The sequence below is a fragment of the Podarcis muralis genome, chromosome 13, assembly GCF_964188315.1.
Source record: "Podarcis muralis chromosome 13, rPodMur119.hap1.1, whole genome shotgun sequence".
NCBI lineage: Eukaryota > Metazoa > Chordata > Lepidosauria > Squamata > Lacertidae > Podarcis > Podarcis muralis.
The window spans coordinates 10,630,590-10,657,636 of record NC_135667.1 but is presented as its reverse complement, the minus strand read 5'-3'; the positions used below and the strand labels follow the sequence as shown (position 1 = coordinate 10,657,636).

The window sequence follows — 27,047 nt, the reverse complement described above, 5'->3', positions numbered from 1 at the left end:
GCAATGGGCATCATCCTATACAATAGGCATCGCCTTTATCCTCGCAATCCCAGTGGGAGGGAAGTTAGGCTGAGAGATCGTGATTGGCCCAAGGTCACACAGAGCGGGGATTTGACCCCTGATCTCCCAGGTACTAGTGCATCACTCTAGCTGCTACAGCACAGGCCCTCACAAGAAGCCACGTCCTACTCACTAGTTCTTGTATTTCACGAAGAATTCTTCCGCTTCTGTAAACTGTCCGGTGGGAAGCTGTAAACGGGAGAGGGTGGAAAGTGAAATCAGAGAGCCAAAGAAAAGGAAACAGGGATGTAATAGTTGTGGCAGGCTCTGATTTAGGTTTGATGAGGCCCTATGATGCTGAAGGTAATGGGGCCCCTTATATGTCCAGCTGTCCTTTGTCAACAACAAATTGCCACTGTTTTTTGTGTTGAATATATGCTATATGGTAAGTTATGGACCTAATACAGGCTTCCTCAACCTCGGCCCTCCAGATGTTTTTGGCCTACAACTCCTATGATCCCTAGCTAGCAGGACCAGTGGTCAGGGATGATGGGAATTGTGGTCTCAAAACATCTGGAGGGCCAAGGTTGTGGAAGCCTGACCTAATAGGTATCTAAAGCCCTTTGCACATGTTGCCATGCAACCAATCCATGCAGAATGTAGGCACCCTATATATAGAAATGAGCAAACCAGTGATATTTTAGGGAGCAGGCTAGCAGGCAGGGCCCATTACTTACCTCACAGGAGCCTACACAACACAAAACACTGTTGCTGTATTAGGTTTTATTTATTTGGTTTGTATCTTATATTTTGGAAATGTACATCCAGTTTTTTTCCTTAATTTTTTTGGGTGCCCCCAAGAGAACAGTGCCCCATGCTATAGCTTGTTTAGCTTATAAATAAATCCAGCACTGGTTTTGCGGAGGGTGGAAGGAAGGAAATGCGCACAGAACAGAAATGATGCACAAAATGTTGTCTCTGGCTATCAGCCTCCGATGCGTCTGGGCTCACATATGATCACATACAAATATATACATACAAAATCATCCCTCTCCCTCAAGCTTTGTCACCTGATCTCCCATGGAGTGCTCTTCCCCCACCCCAATACCCGTTCTTTCGCTTTACCACTCAAAGTGGTTCTACTATAAGCCAAGGATGAGGAACCTCCAACCCAGAGGCTTACCGTATTTTTCGCTCTATAGGACGCACTTTTCCCCCTTCAAAAATGAAGGGGAAATGTGTGTGCATCCTATGGAGCGAAGACGCCATAGCCCCGCGACCCTCTCCCGGCTGGAGAGGTGACGCGCGGCTATGGCAGGAGCCTTTCCGCTGCGCCTTTCCGCTGCTCCCTGACCTGCTCTTTGGGGCTGGTGGTGGGCTTCCCCCCGCCAGCCCCAAAGAGCAGGTCGAAAGGAACCTGAAGCCTGGAGAGCGAGAGGGGTCAGTGCACACTGACCCCTCTCGCTCTCCAGGCTTCCAAGGTAGCCGCCTGAACGCACCTTAAACGGCACCTTGTTTTAGAGGGGGAAAACAAGAGGGAGGAAATTCTCCCCCTCTCTGCGCAGCGCCTCCTGCCGCTTCGCTGAAGGGGCGCTGGGCAGAGAGGGGGAGAATTTTTTTTTCTTGTTCTCCCCCCTCTAAAACAAAGTGCGTCCTATGGTGCGAAAAATACGGTAATTTGGCCCGTGAGGTCATTTTCTCCTGCCCGGCCTACACCTGAGCCATGGGTCATCAGGTGTGGGGCAGGTAAGGTTGTATCCACAAAGGAATGACCAGGAGCCTCATAACTGCACTTTCAATTGCTTTATAGAACGTGAGCCCTGCATTCAGCACATCTTCGCACTTCCCAAGTAGAACTGATCCCTGCAGAAAGCAGGGCTTGTGGTCCGCTAAGGGCAAGTCCTGCTTTCGGTAGGAGTCTTTGCTTTGATTTCAAGCCGCAGCTGCAAAGGAAGCATTAGGAGTGCCCTTTGTGTGTATTCCCAGATTGTCTGCTGAAGTATGAACTTGGGAACTACTTGATGCCAAACTCCAGGGAGGGCTGGATTTGCTTCTCTACCACTACAACAAGGTAAAGGTAAAGGGACCCCTGACCATTAGGTCCAGTCATGACCGACTCTGGGATTGCGGTGATCATCTCGCTTTATTGGCCGAGGGAGCCAGCGTTTGTCCACAGACAGCTTCCGGGTCATGTGGCCAGCATGACTAAGCCACTTCTGGTGAACCAGAGCAGCGCACGGAAACGCCGTTTACCTTCCCGCCGGAGCGGTACCTATTTATCTACTTGCACTTCGTGCTTTCGAACTGCTAGGTTGGCAGGAGCTGGGACCAAGCAACGGGAGCTTACCCCGCCGCGGGGATTCGAACCGCCGACCTTCTGATCGGCAAGTCCTAGGCTCTGTGGTTTAACCCACAGTGCCACCCGCGTCCCTGCTATAAACAGTGTTTATATAAAGTGGTGATTATAGCACCACTGCTGTAAACAGATAAAAGAGCACTGGGGTATGCAATGGAGTTAACTACGCAGCTAGTCTTCTACGGGCAACACCAAGACTGCTTTGAAACAATACTGCCAAAAGGCGGCACTATTGCCTTAGCGAGCTGTGGTGTTGTGTAAGCTGGAAGAACAAGTCTTTATAGGGGAATAATAATAATAAATGGGCAGGAGCTAGCATGCTGCAGGAAGCTCATCTCTTCTCACCCCCCTGTAGCAGATAAAATGTTCTCACCTCCTTCTTCACTACCCGCATGGATAGAACTTTGTCCACTATAGCAGCATCTTCCTCACTGGGGTTTTCCTTTGGAACAGAAAGGATAGAGAGAGGCAATTAAATAAGGAAGAGAAAGGCAGCCTTGACGGGCTATCTGACCCTGCATCCTATTTCCAGTAGTGGTTAACCAGAAACCTCTGGGGAGCCTGCCAAGTAGGAACAACCCTCCATTATTGATTTGCCCCCTTGGCACCTGATAAGAGGCACACTGCCTCTGAACATGGAGGCTCTACTTAACAAGCACAGCTAATCATCACTGATGGGGCTCCACTACACGAACCGGTATATAAGCTTATTCCACAGCAAGGATGGGGAAGCCCAACGAAGCCACCCTGAAAAGAAGCTGGTCTGGGAAGGAGAGGACCAGACAAGAGGCCTCACCACAAAAAACTGCATGGAAGGCAGCGTCTCCCCCTCGGGAATCGGCTCCGGAGCAGGTGGTTCGGGGGCTGGCGGCTGCTCGGCCTTGACAGGCCCCGTCACATCCAGCTCCTCATCGTCCTCGTCATCCGTGATCTTGATGTCCAGGTCCTCGGTGTATTTCTTCCGTTTCACCTGACGGTTCGAGCGCCGCTTCTGCAGGGAAATATAGAGTATATCAATACAGTGGTACCTTGGTTCTCAAATGCCTTGGTACTCAAACAACTTGGAACCCAAACATTGCAAACCTGGAAGTAAGTGTTCCGGGTTGCAAACTTTTTTTGGAAGCCAAACATGCTCCGTTGTGAGTGTTACGCTTCTGATTTGAGTGCCACACTTCCTTTTTGAGTGTTACGCTGAGGTCTGTCTGGTTTTGTTATTTATTTCATGCTTTTGTTTGGGGGGCTCTTTTTTTGTTTTGTTTTTGTGACTGTGTGGAACCCAGTTCAGCTACAGATTGATTCTGTGACTGCTGTACATTGATTACTGCTTTCATTTTATCAATCAATGGTCTCGTTAAGATAGTAAAATTCATGCTAAATTGCTATTTTAGGGGTTGCTTTTAAAAGTCTGGAACGGATTAATCCGTTTTGCATTACTTTCTATGGGAAAGCGCGCTTTGGTTTTGGAACGGATTTCCGGAACGGATTAAGTTTGAGAACCAAGGTACCACTCTATGGAGGATGGAGCTCTGTGGACGGCCTTGTTTGTGAGAGCTGAAGACAAAACAGTCCCCGCTTTCACAACACAAAAGATTCCAGAGCTGAGAGAACGCAGCCGGGGTTAAGACAAACATTCACTTTGTGATAACTATTTTTTACTGAAACTTAGGAAGAACGCTACAAATTTATTTTATCTATTTATCTCATGAACTTTATACACTGGTTGGTTGTTAAAAACAAAACAAAACCCTCAAAGCGGTTTACAGATATGAAAAAAACAAAAAATTCTCAATAAGGTAAATTAACAACAATACATTTTAGACTTTTGAAGTTAAAATAATAGATTTAAAACAGATAAAAACTCACACCAGCTTTCTACTTTCAAAAACAAAGCAAAACACCTCAAATTTCTGCGTAATACATATAGGCGAGGTCTGGGTTATTTGGAGCCAAAAACACGGAATGATAAAGGAACAACTATGCAAACCCTTTTAAATGCTGCAAGTACTGTATAATCCAGGGGTAACCAACGTGATGGCCTCCAAATCCCATGAGCCTCAGCCAGCATAATCAATAGTCTGGGGTGATGGGAGCTGAAGTCCCCAACATCTGGAGGGCACCACATGGGCTACCATTGGTCTATGCCTTCTCACAACTCAACAGAGGAAGCATGGGGGATCCATAAGTCAAGCCAGGAAGACTTGACCTTTGCAATAACTTTGCAAACAATTAATGACAGGCTCCTGTGCCGGGATGTTGGAAAGATTACGGAGCATGATGGGAATGTTGAGTAACTCGGGATGCTAATCCTCAATAAAACCAGAGCTGTTCCTCATGCACACCAATACATCACTTCCCCAGACATCCTCACCTGAACGCTGCTCTCTTCCTCCTCGCGGGGGGACTGTGCCGGCATGACCTCAGCGTCCGAGTTGTCCGAGGAAGCGTTCCGTTTCCGCTTCTTCCCTACGACTGGCGTGATGGTGCTGCGAAGAAGGAGAGAGAGAGAATGAATGAGAAATGGGCTCGCCTTCTCGAGAGGAAGGGAGGCGCGACGGAGGATCCTGCCCCATCACCTTTCTCACCTGGGCTTCCCTCTTCCTTTGCTCTTCCCCGATCCCCCCTGGCCCCTGCCCTTGCGCGGCCGCTCTTCCTTGGGGACGCGGTCGCCTCCGCCTTTCCGGCGACGCTTGCGCTCTCCCGTCTCCTCAGGGCGCACACTGGGAAGCTCGTCCTCGTTCAGCACGCGGGGGATGTTCTGCTCGCCCCGAGCCCGGGCCCGGGCGATGGCCTCCGCCACAATCCGGTTGGCCTTTTCCTGCTTCTTCTGGTGCTCCAGCTTGCGGGATTCGTCCGAGCTGCTCCGCGCCGTCCCGCTGGAGGAGGGGAGGGCGGCCACCTCGCTACTGCTCAGCACCTTCACAACTGAGAGCCCAGAGGAGCTGCCTTGCGATGAGCTGGCCTGCAGGCGGGGCGGGGAAGTGTTACAAAAACAGATGCACGTTACATCCCGGCAACAGCATCCTGGTCCGGACAGAAGGCCAGGCTGACAAAAGCTGCACCAACAAAGGACCAGCATATCCTACAATAAGGATGGGGAACCTGCAAGCTTCCAGATATTCAATAATGACTTTGGCCCTGTAACACTGGAGGAGCATCTCCCATCATTCAGCCCTGACACTGAGGTCCAGCTCCGAAGGCCTTCTGGTGGTTCCCTCACTGCGAGAAGTGAAGTTAAAGGAAACCAGGCAGAGGGCCTTCTCGGTAGTGGCACCCGCCCTCCTGTCAGATGTCAAAGATGTAAATCATTACAGTGGCACCTCGGTTTAAGAAGAGTCCTGTTTAAGAACGATTCGGTTTACGAACTCCGCAAAACTGGAAGTAGTGTCCCGGTTTGCGAAGTTTACCTCGGTCTAAGAACGGAACCTGAACGGTGGAAGGGCACCGGCGGCGGGAGGCCTCATTAGGGAAAGCGCGCCTCAGTTTAAGAATGATTTTGGTTTAAGAACGGACTTCCAGAAAAGATTAAGTTTGTAAACCGAGCTGCCACTGTATACAATGCAACCTTCCGTAGACACCTGAAGGCAGCCCTGTCTCAGGCAACTTTTAAAGTCAGATGTTCTGCTGTGTTTTTGTATATTCTGTTGGAAGCTGCCCATAGTGGCTGGAGTAACCCATGTCAGATGGGTGGTGTAGAAAAATTAATAACTACTACTACTACAAGTCCCATCATCCCTCAGCAATTCCTTTGCTGACTGGGACTGATGGGAGTTGAAGTCCAAAAACGTTCCTTAGGTTTTCCACCCATCAGTAGCTAGGTAGATTTCGGCAGCATATGAACAACAGGATTCAATACGACCTTAACAGATTGGAGAAATGGGCCCAAGCTAACAAAATGAATTTCAACAGGGACAAATGTAAGGTTCCACACTTGGGCATGAATAATCAGATGAGCAAATATAGGATGGAGGACACCTGGCTTGCCAGTAGTACAGGTGAAAAGGATCTAAGGGTCGTAATAGACGACAAGCTTAACAGGAGTCAACAGGGTGATGCAGCAGCAAAAAAAGCTAGTGCTATTCTAGGTGGCATCAAAGGAAGTCATAGTACTGCTTTAGACTGCATTGGTCAGACCAAAACTGGAATATTGTGTCTCCATATCCCCCACAGCAGAGCTCAAGGTGGCTTAACAAAAAACATTCTTTAAAAAAAAATACAGCGCAATAAAAAAAGTTGAGATTAAAGGTAGCCAACGAAAATTTCATCAAGACACACTCCAGCATTTTAAAAATTATTAATTTAAAAACTGAACACACTTATGCCCCAAAGGTTTTTGGAGGCAAATAGCAGGTTTGGTGTGTACCAGTTTCTAAAATTTTTTTAAAAGAATACCTAGGGGGTTTTATTTTTTTTAGTGCCAGGGGTAAACGCTACCTACAATCACCTTCCCTTACCTTCCTGCTTCTGTTGTTTCCATGATTTATCACTCATGATCTTTGTGCTAAAGCAACTACAATCTGGCAGGCAGGGAATCCCATTTCCACACAAAACAAGTCCATGTTCAGTTCCGCATCATGTATGAATGCAAAACTGCAACAGCGCTTCCCCCGCAATTTTGTCGCTGCCTGCAGTTTATTCTGGTTTTGCCGTTCACCAGAATGCAGAAGGAAGGCCTAGCTGCGACAAAGCATGTCTCATTCAGTTAACGCTCTGGATTTGGAGATCTCTGTAAACATTGTCCACACATTTCCAAAACTATCACGAGAGCTAGAAATTTGCTTTTTCTTTTTTTCCAAGCTAAGGCAGAGATTCCCAAGGGAGTTGGATTGTGCCTCTGCTAACATGACCAGAGCTCCCTGACCCCCAGCACTCCCAAGGGAACTGAGGCCCCATCGTGATTTTCACTGGGTGCTCTATAGCTGTCGTATACCAAGATACCCCCAAAGCAGAAGTGTGGCAGAAGTGCTGCCCTTACCTGCGGCTGCAACACGACTTTGAGGGGGACTGTCACTCTCTGCCCCGAACCGCTCACCACCTGGGCTTGCTGTACGGAGGACACACCCAACGTTCCTTGCTGGCCGGAGGAGGTGGGTGGGGGCTGCTGCAGAAGCTGGATCTTCTGGGTCCCAGGCTGGCCGCCGAGTTGCTGCTGTCCGGGCTGCTGAACTTGGAGCTGGATGGTGACCACCTTGGCTGGCTGCCCTGGCGCGCCCTTGGCCTGGCTCAGGGCTGCCAACTGGTTCCCCTGGAGTACAATCTTGCCCGGCAGGCTGCCCAGAACCACGTGGCGCTGCCCTGGGGCGCCTCCACCCGCCGGGGGCTGCTGGAGGACCAAGGTGATGCGTTTTGACTCTCCCTGTAGGGAAGAAAGGGGGATCCAAGAGCCATTAAAAAAAGCTCAGCACCTAATACATTAAGAAGCTGCCACTCCCATTAAGGAAGGTAATATACCATTACAGTGGCAAGATTGTTATATACACGAAGACGGAAAGATTCAGCCCTACCCACTAGATGAACCCACTGTTGGATTCTCAGTATAAGACAGATTCCTATGTTCCCCACACCTGGCCTAGAGGCTCCTGAATTCCTGGTGACCCCCTAGCCTAAGAGCCAGTGATCCAGAATAAGGAAATAAAGGAGCTGCCTTGTATTGTTCCATCATCAGTCATCTCTCAAGAGTAGCAGTTCCCCCTACAACCCCCATTATCCGTGAACACTGGTCCTGCTAGCTAGGGATGATGGGAGTTGTAGTCCAACAACAGCTGGAGGCCAGAGTTTGAGAAACACCGGGTTAAGATGAGAGGTGGGAACTGGCCCAAGGTCACCCAGGGGGCTTCATGGCCAAGTAGGGATTCAAACCCAGGTCTCCCAGGTCCTAGTCTAACCGCGCCATGCTGCCTGGATCAGTATCCCACCCGAGCCGGCTGCCCCAACACACCCGACCGCTTTCTGCTTGCTCACCTGTGCTGGAGTAGAGGTCAGAGTGACGGCAGGCTTGAGGGGCGTGGCTCCAGTGCTGCCTCCCGGCTGGCTCTTAATGGGCTGGAGCACCAGCTGCTTGACAGGCCGGCCAGGCTGCACCAGGCGGTGGAGTGTGGCTGGGGCCCCCGCTCCAGGGGACACTTTGGTGGCCAGCACCGCGTTGCCCGAGACGATGGAGACCCCCGGCCGCAGTGGGGTGCCTGTCAGCACCTTGGCGAAGGTCACTTTGCCCCCGTTGGCGGCACCGATGGGCTGGGCTTGGATCTGGGCCACGTGGGCTCCCGTCACCGAGCTGCCTGCCGGCGCCTTCAAGATGACAATCTTCGGGGCGGCAGGTGGGGCCGCCGTGACAGCGGCGCCTTGCTGCCCTCCGGCAGATGAAGACGGCACTGCAACTGTTGTGGTGGTGGCAGAGGAGACGCCCATGAAGGGGTTGCCCTGGCTGAGGACTTCCTGGTCCTGGGGGGCCTGCAGGAGCCCCGGCTGATCCTGCTGCGGCAGTTCAGGCACAGCCTCGGGCTGCGCGTCCGAGAGGGGCAGGGCCTGCGGCTGGGGAGGCTCCGGCTGTGCAGGGGCGGGCTGCTCTTTGGCGCCCCCTGCCAGGGAGTCCAAGGCACCGCCTGGCAGCCCCAGGGCCTCCTCAATGGGGTCTGGGGCCCCCTGGCTGAAGCTCTCATCCGTCAATGAGTCCAGGCCGAAGAGGTTGGGGTCATCGAAGAGGTCCATTATGGGGTCAGCCATGGCAGAAGAGAGAGGTTCGGCTGCTGGCTGAGGGAGGGGGCTGTCTGGAGGGGCCCCTCCCCAACTGCAGCGGTCCAAGGGTCACAATCAGGTGGGGTTGAGCCTCATGAAGCAAGAAGAAGGCAGTCTAGAGCTGGCTGGAAAGGAGGAAAGTGTAGGGCTTTAAGTAAGAAGCAACACAGCAGATTTCAATATCCTAGAATACCCAAAGGCCACTAACAAAATACAGCTTGTTACACCTGTTCCAGTCCCAAAACCTTCTCTCCCTGCCCTGCCCCCCAAAATTAAACACACAGCAGCTCTATCAGATTACATTTCAGCAGCACCCATCTCTCTATGCCCCCCAACCCTGCCAATCGCTCTTCCCATCTCCTCTTCCAAGTTCAAAAATTCATAGGAACTGGAAGTATCTGATTAGTTTATTTAGAAAGGAACAAAAAAACAGGAAAATCTAACTCTTAAAACCACCAGGCATGCATAGAGAGGGGATAAGCCAAGCGTTTGCATGGGCCACTTCTGAACATTGCCCTCCTTAGGAATATCCTGCGCAACAAACAATGACCTTCTAGAATCCCAGGGCTCAAATGGCCCCCAGCTTTACATGCAGAAGGTCCCATGTTCAATTTCTGCTTTCTCCCAGTAGGAAGTCCCCTGTTTGAAGCCCAAAAAAGCCACTGCCAGTCCGTGGCCACAATATTGGGGTAGAAGTGGGAACAGAGGAGCCTGTTGGATCAGGCCAACAGCCTGTCTAGCCCAGCATCCTGTTCTCACAGTGACCAAGCAGATACGCCAACGGGAAGCCTGCAAGCAGGACCTGAGTTCAAGAGCACATCATCACTCTCCCCTCCTGTGGTTTCCAGCAACTGGTCTTCAGAACATTGCTGCCTCTAACCAGGGAGGCAGAACATAGCTAGCAGTTGGCATAAGGTAGCTTCCTAGGTTCCAATTTACTTGGAACTCCTTTTTAGTAAGATATGCAGATGATTAAACAAACACAGGAGAGTGGCCATTTCCAATTCAAATAACAGACCCCCAGAAGGCGGCTGCAAACTTTCAATCATCCAATGCGCAACTCAATGGCTTCTCCTGTCTATTAACAGGCACCATCTTCAAGGCATTCCATTACCACCCACTCATTTTTGCTAGAGCATATCTGAACTCTTTATCTGGTAAAGATCTAGGCATCAAGCGGCAGCATTGAGAGCACGTGTAAATGAGCCAACAGCTTAAATTAAACATATTGGGTCCAATGCTAGTCCTATTGAAGTTAATAGATAGGACTAAGTTAAATTCATTCATTTCACTGGGTCTCCTCTAAACTGGACTTAGTTGGGAGACAAGCCTGAACATTTAAAATGGTGGAGAACCTGCATAAGGATCTAAGCCATGGACAGGGGACCTGGGGCCCCAGGCATTGCTGGACTCAAACTCCCATCTGTCCCAGCCAACATGGTCAACGGTGAGGAGTGGTGGGAGCTCCATCTACAAGACCACAGGTTTCCCATCTAACTAGAGAAACTAACAACCCATTGCTGAGAACAGTGCAGAAAGAATTACAGAGAAACATAGGAAGTGCTTACACAAATAGGACTCAAGAGCTTTGGTTCATCTGGCACACTTCTGGCAGTGACTCCCTAGGGCAGGGTTGAGGAACCTGTGGCCCACCAGGCGATGCTGGGCTATAACTCCTTGGACACTGGTCAATAGAAGTTGGGAGTCCCAAGAACATCTGGAGGACCACAGGCTCCCCACCCCTGGTTTAGCCCACAGAAGTAGCAGCTGAGTCCATATCATTGGTCTGGAGATACCAGATTGACCCGTGGATCTTCTTGCATTCAAATGAAGTGCTCCACCATAGAGCTATGACCTCCAGTTTCCTAGAGTGGATGGGGGGGGGGTCAGTTACTCAGTTTATGCAGTGGCTTCTCATTCGGGATCACTGAACCCAGAAAGGCTTGGAAATCTACAGCAAGCGTCGTCATTTAGCAGCCACCTGAAGGCGTTCAGGGCTACACGTCAACACAATGCCCTCCAAACAGAGCCATGTTCATCATGGGATTCCTGCCTAATTTGCACTGAGAATATGCGACACACGATTTTTCAAAAATAATAACGAATCACCCAATGCAGAACAGAAATAAAGAATTCGTTTCAAGCATCCAAGCACAAAGAAGGGCAGAGAAGAGTTTTGGAATAATGTCTTCCAGGATAGAAAGCGCTGCCTAGAGTGCCCTTAGGGGAAAAGGTGTAGCTCATTGGTGCAGCAGGTCCAATCTGCAGCCTCCTCAGGTAAGCCTGGGAAAACACTCCTCTTTGAAATACTGCAGAGCTGCCAGTCAGTGGAAACAGCGCTGAGCTAGAGGAACCAATTTTTTTACTCAATATAAAGCAATTTCCTGTTGTTGTTGTTATATCAAATAATTAAATAATTTTATCAGCTGTCCTTGTCCTTTGTAAAAACCAAAGCACACTCTTCTGTAAGTGTTCTCCCAGAATAACAAAGTGAAGCATGGGAAAATCACTAGCAGGTCTAGGAACCAAAGGACTCACAGTTTCCCAACAATTCATTATATATTTTCATATGCAGAGAATTATTTTACAGGGACAGGCACTGAAAAAATGCAAGCCCTGCCCCCATGTGCCCTCTCCGCCACATCTATCTGCAAAATTAGCTCTGCTACAGGTGCCACTCGTACTGCAATTGTAAAAAGTTGATCTTTTTGTGTGGCAGCACCTGAACTTTGGAACTCCCCACCTGTGGACATCAGGCAAGATGCCTTTGCTGAACTCTTTTTGACACCCGCTGAAAAACATTTTCATTTACGCAAACCTATCCGGATGTGTGAATGTCAATGGGTTCTGATCTTTTTCTAGTTTACTGACAATGTTAATTGGTTTTAAACTTTCAGTGGTGGTTTTAATATTTCTTGCAAAAAGCTTTAGAGGTTTTACTGCAATCAAGTGGTATATAAATGTTGCTAAATAAATGTACAGTGGTACCTCTTGTTGCGAACGCCTCTGGTTGCACACGCTCCAGGTTACCAGGTCCGCTAACCCAGAAGTAGCTGATCCTGGTTGCAAACTTTGTCCCAGGATGCGAACGGAAATCGCGCGCCAGAAGCGTGTGCGCACGCAGTGGGAGGCACCATTAGCGAAAGCGTGCCTCATGTTATGAGTGATTTCCGGTTATAAACGGACCTCCAGAACGAATTCCGTTCGTAACAAGAGGTACCACTGTATGTTCTAAAGTGCAAAGCCCAGCAATTCCCACCCCTCCAAAACCATGCTTATGTTATTTCTGACATATGAATGGGTCCTAGGAGAAAAGATTGTGTGAGGAAGGACAATTAAGAGGTTCTTCTCTTAAAATCATTATTAATAGTTAGCAACAATGCACTCTCTACCCCGAACAGTTAGTGGAGGAGAAATTTGCCTCTCCAGGGATGTCTATACCTCTTGGCAATGCAACTACACCCGCTCCAGGGAAAGGAGAACAGGACTTTGAGTCAGCTTTGCACCATCCTCCTTGTGGAGAGAATGCATTCCTGTTCTTAGAACAAGTGTGGATGAGCCTGATGACAGCTGCAGAAACGTAACTACTTCCAGGGAAATATTATCTATGGATTTTCCCTTACAAGGATTGCCAAAAAGCACCATCTATTCTAAAAATCCCTAAGCCAGATGCAAAAAAATGAAACATTAAGTTATATTCCAAACTGTCCTGTGATACTTGGATGAAGGGCGGTATAGAAATTAAATAAACAAACACAATAAAACTTTTTAAAAAAAATAACCCAAATAAGAGAGGACAGGATTATTGAAATAAAAATTTAGCAACAACAGGGCCCCATCTTATGGGCCTGGCAAAAGGAGATGCCTCTTTAAAAACTGCATCTGAAGCAACTGGTGGATGATGGACCACGAGTGGCACAATTTCTGGTGAGGAGGATGATGATGATGCAAAAATAAAGCGAAGAAGTGGTTGCTTCTGTGCATAGCAGGCTATTCCAGGGTTAAACTCAAAGCCAAAATGTGTTTCTGCATATCTGATCTTTAACCAGTAGGGTTGGGTTTTGTTTTATTTTTAATTAGCCACAATGCATTGGACAGGTGCTTGTTAGATTCTCTGCAATTTTGGAATCTTGTCACCTTACTCCTTAATTCCAAGGACACAAGAGTTGCTTGTCCTGGAAAAGCCAGACAGAGACCACATCACCTATGGGTGCCCTTCAACACAGGTGGGTAGCATGGAGCCCTCCAGAACTGTGAGCATCAGCCATGCCTGCTGAGGCTGATGGGAGTCTGGAGCCTGACCACCTTTGGAGAGACACAATTTGAGATCCTGCTCTAAAAGATAGGAATGTCAATTGACCAGTCGGCTAAGGTGTATCTTCTGCCTTTCAACCGACCAATAAGCTGATTTAATTTAATTTGCATATTATCAAAAAACCAAAGAAGAGGTCTTGTAAGGGGGTGGGGAGAAATGCAAGAAGGAGATCTGAGGATGCACAACACCTAAAAGTTAACAAGTCATTGTCAGGAGGAAGTACTCTTTTCTGTGTTCCCTTGCTCATGCCCTAGGTCAGGTGTAGCTAAACTCTAGCCCTCTAGATGCTGACAGACTCCAACTCCCATCAGAGTCAGGGTGAAAGGAGTTCTAGTCCAGCAGCAATCACCCCTGACCCTTCCAGTCAAGACACCAGGACCAAAAACAGCCTCAAGAGAAAAAACCAAACGGAACAAGTGGGCCTTCTAACTTGAAACTATGAATTTCCACTCCCCCTGCTTTCCTTGGCTGTTTTACGGATTTAAACAGCCCCCACTAAAACAACATCCATCCCCTTTCCCCCATGCACACCCTTTTTCTTGGGGTGAGCATCCTTGTACCCCACTTCCTATCCTCCTCACACCCCTCTAGTTATTTCAAGGGCTTTCTCCCATCGCTTCGCATCTGCCAACAAACCCAATTTTGGACCCCTGCACACCTCTGAACTGAATCCCCTGGCCTCCCAACACTTCTTTCTCTCCCCCTGCCTAGCTAGCCTCACACCAGGGCCCCTGCTTCTCCCTCCAGCCCACCCGGCGGTTGGTTCTCCTCCATCCATTTGCACCCACCTGCCCCAACATCCTCCCTCCACCCAGCCTGGGCTTATCCTTCCTCCCCCAAAGCCTTGCCCTCCGCCTGTCTGCACACCTCTGCCTCCCCAGCCCCCTAATGCACCCCATTCTCTGCACGCTGCAACCCGGCATGCCTCCCCCTCCACCCTCTTCCATCCCCGCGGAGCTCCCTACATAGCCTCCCTGCCTAAACCCAAATCCACCCCCAGCCGTGAACCCCAACACCTCTTGAACCCACCATTTTTCTGCAGCCCCGGCGTTCCTTCCGCCCGGCAGCCAAGCCACCCCTCCCCTTACAAGCCCCACACCGTGCCCCCCCTCTTTACCTCCTCATGCGAGTGCCAGCTCCCTCCTTCCTTCGCCTCCTTCCACCTTAACCCCCAAACCTGCAAGCCCCAGTCCTCCCCAACCCCCCACCCCGCCTCCCTGCTGTCTCCAGTTTCGTTGCCGTCCCCAAGCCACCCCACCCCGCTTACCTCCTGCTACCCACAATCCGCCTCCCCTCCCCCCTCCTTGCTGGAAGCTGCCTTCCCCCCTCCACCCCCAAGGTCTCCCCATCCGATCCTGGATCCTACCCAGCCCCAGAGCAGCGGCAACAGCTCCTCCTCCAAACCTCCGGCATCTCCTTCCTTCCGTGTGCAGGGAGGGAGGGGGAGCCAGGCCCAGCCGCTCTCTCTTCCCACTCCCCCCTTCAGCTCCCCCCCCTTTCAGCTAGCCAGACACAGAGTGCCAGCCAGCCTCTTTCCTCTGCTTCACTGCAGAGAGAAAGAGGGGCTGCCCCCCTCCCCTGTCACTGCTCATTTGCATCCCTGCATCTCATGTGTGTCTGTGGAGGGGCAGAAATACATCCCATCGGCTCAGCGGAGCATTTCGATATAATGCACAAACAAATGGCACAAAAAACGACACCTCGCCCCCCCCCCCCAAATTTCTATGTGCATGCATATACACTCAAATACCTATCATAGGCCTGTGCATACATACATAAGTGCATTTATCCTGGCTGCTTCCTCTCCCACCCCAAACCGCTGGGGTATCCATTTTCGAAGGTGGGGAGCCCCACCACACCAGTACTTACGTGCACTGTGATTATTCAGCGGCACACTTTAAAAGAATAATAATAATAAAATAATAATAATAATTCTCCATCCACTTGGGTGCATTGCATGCATTATGTATACTGATTCAAGGGCTCAAAAAGTAATTAAAATCATTTTAACCGGTGACTTGTATGAGCGGCCGATTGATCTCTCAAATTTTGCTTATCAGTAAAGGCAACCATTCTGAAGCAAGAAACTTCCTTTTTTTAAAAAAAAACCAAGTCTACAACCGAAAGCCTACAACTGATGATGCATATAAGCTAGAGACATCACCTAAGAAGCATTCCTTCCTCCCTGTCGGAAAAGAGACAATAACTCTATCCGCAGTTTCATTAAGCGCTTTTATTAAAAACACTCCCCTCCGTAACTTTTCTCCACTTAATTGGGGACTCTCTTGGCCAATTCAACTGAAAGATGAAAAACTACCACTCGTATCAGTCGTACGGATTAAAAACTACTCCTTCAACACTCCCAAACAACAGCGTTCATACACATGTATGGATGCCAAACACTTTGCCCCACAACAGAGGGGGAAGGGTAGGATCCTACTGGGGCATTTGCCACAAGAGGAGCCCTCCCCTTCCTGTTTCGCCTTTGGATATACTGTTTGGTCAAGTACATGCATTTTCCCCCTCCTAAATATATTGAAACATTAACACCAGAATTTTAAAAAACATTTTTTTTTAAGGCAGCTAGGATTTGGCTCACAAGACGGGAGATGTAATGATATAGGGCTGGGGAGATGAGGATATTTATTGCTCCCCCACTACATAAATTCACATGACTTGCTCAATTTAGATCACCCTCCTTGCCAAAGAAACACACACAATGCAAATGTCTGGATGCCTCAAAACACTGACCGGGTCCAGAATCCGTGTCACAGAGTTCTGCAAGTCAATCCCCTCCCCTAGATACAGATATAAAAAAAAATAGGTCCCAAATAGGTAGTCTCCCTTATATCTACAGTTCACATGGACGAGCAAGTTCTGTTCACGGACAAGTTAACCAAACAGCACATCTCCAGCAAGCAAGGAAGTTTCCTGCACAATGGGAGGTTCGCAACGCACACCACGCAAAGCCTTTCCAAATCATGAGGATACATCCTATCTGCAAACACCCACCAAGCAGTCCCTCTTCAGTGAGAACCTTCAAACTAGGTTCTCAATGCATTGAAGCAACAATCTAGGCATCCCAAATGCAGTGGCAGCTTGGAACGATTTCTGATCACCCCACCCCAATTTTAGTTTCACGTCCCCTGGTTTCCAAGCACAGTTCAATCGCCAAAGCCCTAAAACAGGAATGGGGAACCTGAGGCCCTGCAAATGTTGCTGGAATATAACTCCCATCATCCTTGAGCGTTGGCGATGCTGACTTGGGCTAATAGGAATTAAGAGTCTAGACCGTGGGTAGGCAAACTAAGACCCGGGGGCTGGATCCGGCCCAACTGCCTTCTAAATCCGGCCCGCAGACAGTTCAGGAATCAGCGTGTTTTGACATGAGTAGAATGTGTCCTTTTACTTAAAATGCATCTCTGGGTTATTTGTGGGGCCTGCCTGGTGTTTTTACATGAGTAGAATGTGTGCTTTTATTTAAAATGCATCTCTGGGTTATTTGTGGGGCATAGGAATTCGTTCATTTTTCCCCTCCAAAATCTAGTCCGGCCCCCCACAAGGTCTGAGGGACACTGGACCGGCCCCCTGCTGAAAAAGTTTGCTGACCCCTGGTCTAGACCATGACTTTAAAGCAATCTCATACCACTTCAACAGTTAGGGCTTCTTCCCAAAGAATTCTGGGAACTGCAGTTAAGGGTGCTGGGAATTGTAGCTCAGTGTATGGCAAACTACAGTTTCTTCTTTTGAGGGGCAATTCATGACTGTTAAAGTGGTATAAGTGTTTTAAATGTACAATGTAGATGTCACTCTAATTCTTGCCAGCCCCAATCAGGATACTCAATGGTCAGGGATGATGGGACTAAACTAAGGACTGCATCTCTTAATGTCACATGCTGGCATCACAAGCAGGTCTTTGGCCTGATCCAGCACACTTCGCCTTCTTATGTTCTTATGGTTTTTATTACTGGGTGGTTCTTGCTCCTTGGTAAGCTGCTCTAAGGAGAACATTTTTTAATGGTGAAAAGCAGCATGTAAACGGCGAACAACACACACAAGTTTTAGCTACGCCTTAACAACCTGGAAACATCCCAGGTAACTCAAGGTTGAATTTGGCAGTTACGAGACAGCTGGAAGTTACGTTCAAGCTTTGCTTTAACCACCCTGTGGTTGATACCATGAGGCTTACGGCCCAGGAAAATGCTGGATTTCCATTGCAAGTTCAGAGCAGCAATAATAAGGAGTCAGGAAGTCCCACGATTTAAGTCTCACCTCAGCAACAAACTCATCCAACAGCTTTCAGCTGTTCTCTTAGCCTTCTGAAAGGTGCAAACACAACTGGCCTACCTTGCAGGGATATTGTCAGGATTACAGATATAGTAGCGACGAAATGCTCTGAACGATCTAACGGTGTTCTATATTGGGGTGGCTAATCTGTGGCCCACCAGATATTGTTGGGCCTCAACCTACCCAACTTTGGGAAGGTGGTGCAAGGGCTCAGGCAACATCCCAGATCCTTCCCTCCTTGAAGGAAGTGCAAGGTCTCCCGCAGGGTCCTAGAGCCCTTAATCCTTCTTCCCAAAGTCCTGCAAGAGCTTACCTGGCTGTGGAAAGGAAGACTCTAGGACCCTGTCACAGCCCTCACGCCTCCTTCCCGACTGGCTTACTCTGCCTTTGAAGACCCTGGGATGCTACCAGAGCCCTAGTACCACCTTCCCTAAGCCTTACCAGATCCAATACATGCATGCATGGGTGTTAATCAATAAATAGACATTTACTTATTTCCTCCCCCTGCTCAAAGCTGCAATCTAGTAAGTTAAATAAGCCTAAGATGCGAGTTACCTGTAGTAGTTTTGATGCCTGTTCACACCGGGGGGTTTTTTTGTTAGGTAAGCTCACCCAGACGTGTAAATTTTATCATGTACATTTGTTTTCAAAATCTGTTGATTTTTATCTATATTTGTAATTTTATTCTGCCTATTTTAAGCAAGCATTTTATAACGCGAGCAGGATTTGAAATATGAGCATTGGCATCAATTATTAAGATAAACAGGTTAAAATGGATGTATTGGATGTTATACATAAAATCTGCAGCATTTAAGGGTAAATATGGAAAGCACGGCCGGGATGGAAAGTCAACGGATAAAGAAATTTATGGTCTATGTCAAAATCTGCAAAGTTTAATTTATTTATTTTTGGTGGGAAAATAAATTGAAAATATAAACAAACAAACAAGCACTTTATAACGTTGTGTGTAAACCGCTTATGAGGGGTTTTTTTAATTAAGTGGTACGCAAATCTTATTAAATAAATATATTTGGAGCCACCCCCCTGCTTGTTGGCTTGCATACCACTTCCTCAAAATAAAAAAAGAAAGATGGGTAGATCACTGCCAGTTGTTTTATGCTGGGAGTACATTGCAGCCTCTAAGGAGTTGGACGTGGCTGCACTAGAGGAACACATCTAGAAAGATACCTGTGGGATAAATTCACTTTTAGTCACAGTGTCGCATAAGTCAAAGGATCTGGGAAAGGCATGTGTCCGTGTCTTCTCCCTCACTACCTGGACACGTTCTGGTTAAATCTGTGATGAAAATGTAACTTGTGAACAGTGATAATATGCATAACCAGCGCCACCAGGTAAGACTGTCTAAAGTTAAAGCACTTTAAAATGCACCTCTGACTGGGGAGAAAGTGGCTTATGCATGAGACTGCATACAGAGTTGTTAATTAGTTTCCCCCCACTTAAATCAATGAACTTAAAAGGTGCCTCGTGTCAACTGGATTAGGCCCATTCCCCTTAAGGAGAGTAAGAGAGCTGTCTGCCTTGCGACGGACTAAAACACAACTTGTCTTCTGGAATCTGGCCTACTAGCCACAATAGCCATTAAAACGTCAATGTTTCAAAAGCTCTGATCACCAGATGCTGAGGATTAGCAGGAGGGGATGGATATTCCCATCATGCCCTGCTCCTGAACCTCCCGGAGGCATCTGACTGGCCACTGCCAGCAGACACTGAGCAGCCTTGATGGTCCAGCGGTTTGAACTCACTTGGTGATTAGCCAAATTCAGTGCAAAGCTCAGCTTCCTTTGACACTTGGCTATCACCAGGTCACGGGACTCGAATCCTTCAGAATGTGGCCTGAAACCACTGCAACTTCACTGAAGCAGGATAGAAGATGCAGATTAATTCTAGATTCCGACGGGTCCAGTGCTTGCACGCAGACCAGGCACATGCAGGACGTGAACCATTTCCTAATCCACTTTCGTCAACTTTCCGAGTCAACTCTGTGCGGTGGGATAAAGAGAGCAGGCACCGGAAGCGAGGGGAGTGGGTGTATTTCATTCCATCTTAATCTCAAAGAGAGAGGATGGGGGGAGGGAGGAGAAATTGGATGACCTTGAAAACAATCCTTGGGTTACAAGGCATGCCTCCTGAGCGGAGGATGCAAAGTAGGATTCTAATCCCGTGTGAAATTCTGCAAAACCAGGCGTGGTAGTTATGCCGGGCTACAATCCCACACAGGAAGTGTATCACTTCTCTAAGAGGAAGGGAAACGGCTCTGAAGTCGGATCGCAGCTCAGAATGCAACACACAGATGCCCCTCATTCACTTTCTTCTCCGTTTTAAAAACTTCAGCTTATTCCTTTCATTCCTACCACCAGCAAACATGACGCAAACAGTCGCCTTCCCCCACCTCAATTTGCTGTATATTGCTACATCAGCATCTTTGCCCCTGAATCTAAAGAGGAAGACTGGGACTGGCCTCATTTCTTTCCCCTGCTTTGGAGAAGAAAAGGGGACAAACAATGAAAGATGTCAACAGCTCTACTCACACACGTATGCAAGAACAAAACCCCACTTTAAAAATTACTCTAGCATTTTGAAGGCAATTGTGTCCCCCATTCTCTCTCCACCAAGATTTTAAATCGCTGCTTCCCATTTTAGGCTATTTAGCAAAGACTGATGCCGCTAATATTAGTATTAAGGGGCTGCCGTGAGCCAGCATATTTCCTTCAAGCAGCCATTATATGAGACCCACCCCCGCAAGCTACCTATCTGCAGAGGGCTCCCGGGGGGGGGGGGGGGACTTGGCAGTTTACCAAATGTGCAGAAAACTTAAGTCCCACTAGGATGGACCAGAGATTTTGCCGTGAACCCAAAATTTCTTGTCAGAAATTACTATTGGCATTAACTTTGTTTTGGCAAAATCCTTGGTGGTATGTGCAGAAGTTCATGGACTTTTAAGCGATATTCCTGCAGTGTAAGGATGAACAGATGGACAATGAAAGTGGATCCCGTGAGCCCTTGTAGTTGCCAAGAGACTTACACTTACACAAGGCTAGGAAAATAAAGCACCCAACATACACTATTTACTGTCCTTTTGATGCTTAACCATGTGCCTTACAATGCAAAGCTTGCTTGGCTATCTATTTGGACATATAATGCTTGTGTTAATATATATTTAAGTCAAGAAAAAGCGTCGTTGGGTGGGTAACTTTGTATCTGAAGGAAGGCCAATTCTGCAGACTTCCTGCCAGCAGTGTGACAAAAATGACACCTATTTTACCCATGTAAAATACTTTATTCTAAGTATGTCGATCGCAATGTGATGGAGTTTACTGCACTGTGCTCCCGAGAACTACCTTGCTGACGGATCACTGTGAGAGATGAGAGACAGAAAGCTAGCTCAGCGACCCTCCTGCAAAACTACAGGGAACACCACAAAAGAGCTCATCAGTGACCCTGTCTACAATTAGTACAGGAGAAAACCCCCTCACAAGTTCTTCACAGAAATGACAGATCGGGGCTCCTTTTATCCCCGGTCCCACTTTGCATTTATGCAAACTGACACTAGGTAGGCCAGGCAAGTGGCTTATTTGCAAGCCCATATTAACACAGCCCGCTTTCCTTCCAGCAAACCAAGGAAGCAAGAAGATGCTCCTGCTGAGTTAGGGAAGGACGAGGCAGACCACCTATTCCAGCCCCCTGCCCCCAAGGCAGGAGCAACTTTGTCACATGCCAGTCACCTTGTTCAACACTTATTTACTGCACTTATATCCTGCCCTTTCTCCCAAAGGAGCGGCAATGCAGCGAACACATCACAATGGGAATACGACAAATGAACCCCTTCCTCTTTTCAGACTTCAAGAGCAGCAGCCTTTCAGGAGAGCATGGAAACTGACAGTGTGCACACAGCTAACACTCCACAACCAGCTATGTCCATGGCTCCATCTGCACTGTCTCTGCAGAGATACACACAGTGGGAACTCCTGGAGCTTCACACTGGGCCAATAGAAACATGGGAAGCTGTGTTATGGAGAGTCAGACCACTAGATCCATCTAGCTTCATACTCATACTTCATACATCTAGCTTCCACAATCACCAGCAGCAATCCTCCAGGGTTTCTGAAAGGGGCCTCTCCCTGCAGTGGCGTAGCGTGGGTTGTCAGCACCCGGGGCAAGGCAAGTAATTTGCGCCCCCTAACCCGTGGATTTGCGCCCCATAACCCTAACCCCCAGATGTTGCAGCCGGGCCCCCCTGCACCCCCCACGCTACGCCACTGTCTCCCTGGAGATGCTGGGTACTGAACCTGGGACTTTCGGCATCCCAAACAACCTGTCAGCCAACTTCCAGAACCCCTGTCCCTCATTGCTCTCAATGCCCAGTCACTTTACCTCTCCAAGCAGGCAAATAGTGACCATATTGCAGAGATTAAGCATCCTTCTCCCTCTTGCCTTGCACTCTCCTTCTGGACAGTTGTCTGGACTGGGCCCAGGAGAAGAGGACAAGCAAAAAGAGCAGCAGCCACAACAGCAAGGAGGTAGTATGCCCAGCTAGCAGTTCGAAAGCACCCTCGGGTGCAAGTAGATAAATAGGGACCGCTTACTGGCGGGAAGGTAAACAGCGTTTCCGTGTGCTGCGCTGGCGCACCAGATGCAGCTTTGTCACGCTGGCCACGTGACCCGGAAGTGTCTCCGGACAGCGCTGGCCCCCGGCCTATAGAGTGAGATGGGCGCACAACCCTAGAGTCAGACACGACTGGCCCGTATGGGCAGGGGTACCTTTACCTTTAGTATGCCCAGCTAGAAGATTTCATCCAAATAATAACAATAATGTAATTATTATTTACACTCCACCCATCCGGCTGGGTTGCCCCCAGCCACTCTGGGAGCCTTCCAACACATATAAAAACATAATAAAACATCAAACATTAAGAACTTCCTGATACAGGGCTGTCTTCAGGTGTCTTCTACAAGTTGTATATTTATTTATTTCCTTGACATCTGACGTGAGGGCATTTCACAGGGTAGGTGCCATTGCTCAGAAGGCCCTCTGCCTGGTTCCCTATTAGTTCACTTCTCACAGTAAGGGAACTGCACCAGAAAACCCTTGGAGCTGGACCTCAGGGTCTGGGCTGAACAATGGAGGTGGAGATGCTCCTTGAGTTATACAGGCCCAAGGCCATTTAGGGCTTTATAGATCAACACCAACACTTTGAATTGTGCTTGGAAACGTACTGGGAGGTCCACCAAACATGAAGCCAGTCTTGGATGGAACTTGCCATTCCCAGACCAGGACTGGGGAACCATTGGACCGCCAGATGCTGGTCCAAATCCCTCGTCATCCCTGATCATTGGCTGTACTGGCTGGGACTGATCTGTAGTCTAGCAACATCTAGAGAGGACCAGGTTCCCCACTCCTGGTTTAAGGTCATGGGAGCTCAAAACAGCACATCTTTGTGGGAGACATATTAGGAAAGTCCTCACTCAAAGCCTGATGAATCCTGGTTGGTGTTTCTGGAGGCTTTGGGGATTTCCTGCTGGCCTTTTTGGAGTCACAGTCAGCTTTTGCAGTGGGTTAATGTCCCAGGAACTTGATGTCCTTGCTTGCCTACAAAAGCCCAGCTGGCTCCCCAGTTTGCCAAGCAGCTGTGGGAAATAAATTATCAGGGACTATTAGGGCACGTGGAGAAGACCAAATGACAACTCTGATCAATGATGGGCTAAAGCTCGCCTCCTCTCCCCTTACGAACCAAACCAGACCCTGTGTTCCTCATCTGAGCTCCTTCTCAGTGGGCCCTCTCGGAGGAAAATCTGGATGGTGGAAACACAAGACCAGGCCATTTCAGCGGTGGCTCCTCACTTAAGGAATGCTCTGGCCAGGGTGGCATGCTAGGCACCATCACTAGCTACTTCTAGGCACCAGGGGGGAACTTCTTCTTTTTTTAAGCCAAGCTTTTTGTCAGCTTTTTGACACTGTAGCCTCTTTCAGTGGGCGGGATTTGTTAAGACTGCTTTTTATGAATCTCAAAATTTTTAACTTTTAGTTTATTTTTAGCTTTCTATTATTTTAATTTTTGCTTTCCATTATATTGCAATTAACTTTGAACTTAAATTAAGGTGTTTTTTTTAAAAAAACCTATTAAGCCCAATAAATAATAATTTTAAGGAGGTTGCGGGCAAAATGTGGCCCTCAATATGTTGTCAGACTAAAATTCCCATTAGTATGGCCAGTGGAATCAGGGAAGATGGGAGTTGCAGCCTTGCAACAACTGGGAAGGGGCACAGGTTCCCCATCCCTGCCCTATACCACCCATGGCAGATACCTGCCCAATTGTTGCAACATTCTCTGGCTTCTCCGTTACGTTGAAGCCAATGCCATCCACAGACCAACCCATCTCAAAAAGCAGAAGCACCATCACCAGTCGTTGGCTACAGAGAGAAAGTGAGGTTTTCAAAACATTAAATGCTGAAAATATTCAGCCCAAAAGCTGGCTGAGGGGGAAAATGTGTATAATAGGATGCCCAGGATTGACTGACCTCTGGTGGGTCTCTAGGACTGCCTATAAAAAAATAATTCTCTCCTTCCCCCAAATTAAAAAGTACATGAATGCCACGTGTACATTTTCCTCAGCCAAGCTTATGCACACCTTTAGACAGTACAATATATTCCACCCACCCAGACATCTCATGTTAATTTTTCCATAACAACAACCACTCCCCGGCTCCGTAACAACTAGAGCAGATTATAATCCTTATTTCACCATATGCAGTATGACTGGGGGCAGGGCAAAGGGATGCATCCTTTCACCATTTTTTAAACCATACTAACTCTCAGAATATGAGAGTGGAAGTCAAAAGATAAAGCACTGGCATTAAACGACCAAATATGCATTCATAGATATTGTGGGAATAAGTTAAATATGGATACAGATAGGTAGCCGTGTTGGTCTGCCATAGTCAAAACAAAAAAAAATTCCTTCCAGTAGCACCTTAAAGACCAACTTAGTTAGTTCTTGGTATGAGCTTTCGTGTGCATGCACACTTCTTCAGATACCAAGAAGTGTATCTGAAGAAGTGTGCATGCACACGAAAGCTCATACCAAGAACTAACTTAGTTGGTCTTTAAGGTGCTACTGGAAGGAATTTTTTTTGTTTTAAATATGGATGTTATCTTATACCCACTTACTTGGGCCTAAGTCCCACTCAAATTGGGACTTGCTTTTGACGAATCACGTACAAGATTGCACTGAAATCAGTTATTAGAATTCTGGAAACTGAAAAGGCCATTCTCAGCTGAAATCATTGTTCAGTTCCACTGCTTCCTTTTCCCTCCACAAACCATCTTTGACAATGTGGGCTGATCAATATTAGCTCAACCCTCAAACACATGCAAAGGCTTGAAGCCTTCCTAGTTGCTCTTTCCCCAACATACATTTTCTTCCACCCCTATTGTAAGCTACACTTACCCGAGAGTAAATCCCATTGATTCCAACAGAATTTACTTCCAAGTAAATAGCGTAGGTTTGCAGCCGCCTTCTAAAGAGGAGGGGGAAAGAGAAAGAAACATAGATCAACAAGACTAGAAATATATCAGGTATTCAGCTACTTGTGTGCCTAACAAATCAAATGTTGATTCTCAAGAACCTTGAAAATGTTTCCAAGTCTGCATGGGGCAAGAGACTAAAACATCTGATGAACACTGCAGAAAATCTCCCCTCCACACCCATGTCTCAGGACTGTGGTTTAACTCTCAATATATCAGAATATTTTCCTAAACAATCTGAACTACAGATCACACCTCTTCCTTCCCAATCACTGGTCCAAACAACACAATAAAACACACTTTCACATGTCCCACCCTAATATCTATCTGTCTCAGAAAAATGGAGATAAGAAAATTAGCTGCATGCAAATCTCTCTAGCCCAGGTATCATTCCAGCCCACCCCTCTGCCGTTTCTTTCACTATCCCCACTTCCACTCTCCCCAAAAACTGAAACTGTTAGGAAAAAAGCCTTTGCATCAACAACTGTGCATAAACATTGAAGCAACAGGGGAAAGGAGTGAATGGGCAAATTCTTCCTAGCATAGGTGGAAACTGACTAGACTCTCCTCTGACCTTGTCAGTATCACCAGAGAACAGAGGAGACATCTGCACTGGTTTCCTCCTCTACTTTTGTGATAAAAAATATGAAAGCCATTCCCAGACGCAGATGTGTAGAAATGAAAAAAAGATGCCATGCGGAAGGCTGAAATTTCTGTCTGCGAGAACACATCCATTGACAAGTCCCTCTCGCACACAAATGGCTACGAAGCTGACAAGCACTTGTAGATCCACTTTCTCACCTGGCCACTCATTGATTTCAAAACCAGACACATCTGCATTTAAAAGCTTTCCCACGTGCAAGCTCTTAAACATCTGAACTACCAAGTTACAGCCTGCTCCAAGATGGGCAGCCCTACAAATCTACAATAAAACCGTGTAAGAAACTGGTCCCCAAATGCACAATCGGGTTCCAGGTGCGTCTGGAGCTGACAGCGTTGAAGACTGCTGCTGTTCAGCAGTACATCAGGGAACCCTACCACCCACACCGTGCCAAACTCCATGTGGCAACACGGGACTCACTTCCTCGTAGGACTGCGCCCGCATGCCCTCTTCCCACCCCATCACAACTTCTGCACGTAACGACCCACACGCGCAAAAGGCCCATACAGTGCAGGAGAGCCATCCCCTCTGCGCACAGGTTGCTCCCGATCCTCACAGCAAACGTCCACCGAAATTCCCCTTCCTGGATGCAACATCCACCCACCACCCAGATCTCGGCCTCCCCCTTTTTCTCCCCAAATCCAGCTCCCTTCTTTTCATCCAAGACCAATCCACCTCCTTTTCCTCTCCTCCTCCGAGGCGGCCTGTGTGTGCAAGGGCTTTAGCAGGGGTGCAATCCTTCCTTCCCAACCTTTACTAAGAAACCGGATGGCGATGAAAACACACACAAAATAAAAGAGCCGACAGGGACCGGGGGAGAGAGAGAAATGCACAAGAGAGAATGCGACATGGATTTTTTTGGGGGGTGGAGGGAGGAAATACACCCAAAGCAGCCTTTTTCTTCCTTCCCCCTCTGCAAAAGCTGGGTTTGGCTTCTCCCTCCCACCTTTCCCATTAAGCGAACCCCGGAGGGCGGAAAGCGAAGGGCCCTCCCCCTCCCTTCAGAAATGGTCCCTCTCACTCGCCGTAGGACGGCGGCGGCGGTGAGGGAGGGAGGGAGGGGGAGGGGAACGTCCCCGCATCGGGCCTGCATCGTGAGAGGGGCCATCCCATAATAATCCTCCCCCTCTCCCTCCCCCCCCCCCCCGCGCTC

The 27,047-nt window shown here is 48.2% G+C and overlaps 1 protein-coding gene across 4 annotated transcripts in view; it reads right to left on the bottom strand.

Moving 5' to 3' along the window:
- CHD8 (chromodomain helicase DNA binding protein 8) overlaps positions 1-27,047 on the bottom strand; it is a 61,556-nt gene that overhangs the window by 34,245 nt on the left and 264 nt on the right. For 3 of the 4 annotated variants that reach the window (XM_028751759.2, XM_028751762.2, XM_028751760.2), the window contains exons 2-8: positions 8,315-9,213; positions 7,329-7,709; positions 4,939-5,315; positions 4,725-4,839; positions 3,153-3,347; positions 2,730-2,798; positions 194-249 (exon numbers count right to left, since the gene is read on the bottom strand). In XM_028751759.2, the coding sequence (XP_028607592.2) occupies positions 194-249; positions 2,730-2,798; positions 3,153-3,347; positions 4,725-4,839; positions 4,939-5,315; positions 7,329-7,709; positions 8,315-9,076 (1,955 nt within the window). In that variant the 5' untranslated portion in view covers positions 9,077-9,213. Of the gene's footprint in view, positions 1-193; positions 250-2,729; positions 2,799-3,152; positions 3,348-4,724; positions 4,840-4,938; positions 5,316-7,328; positions 7,710-8,314; positions 9,214-25,156; positions 25,227-27,047 lie in introns of all 4 variants that reach the window. The other variant, XM_028751761.2, reaches the window with a different exon arrangement.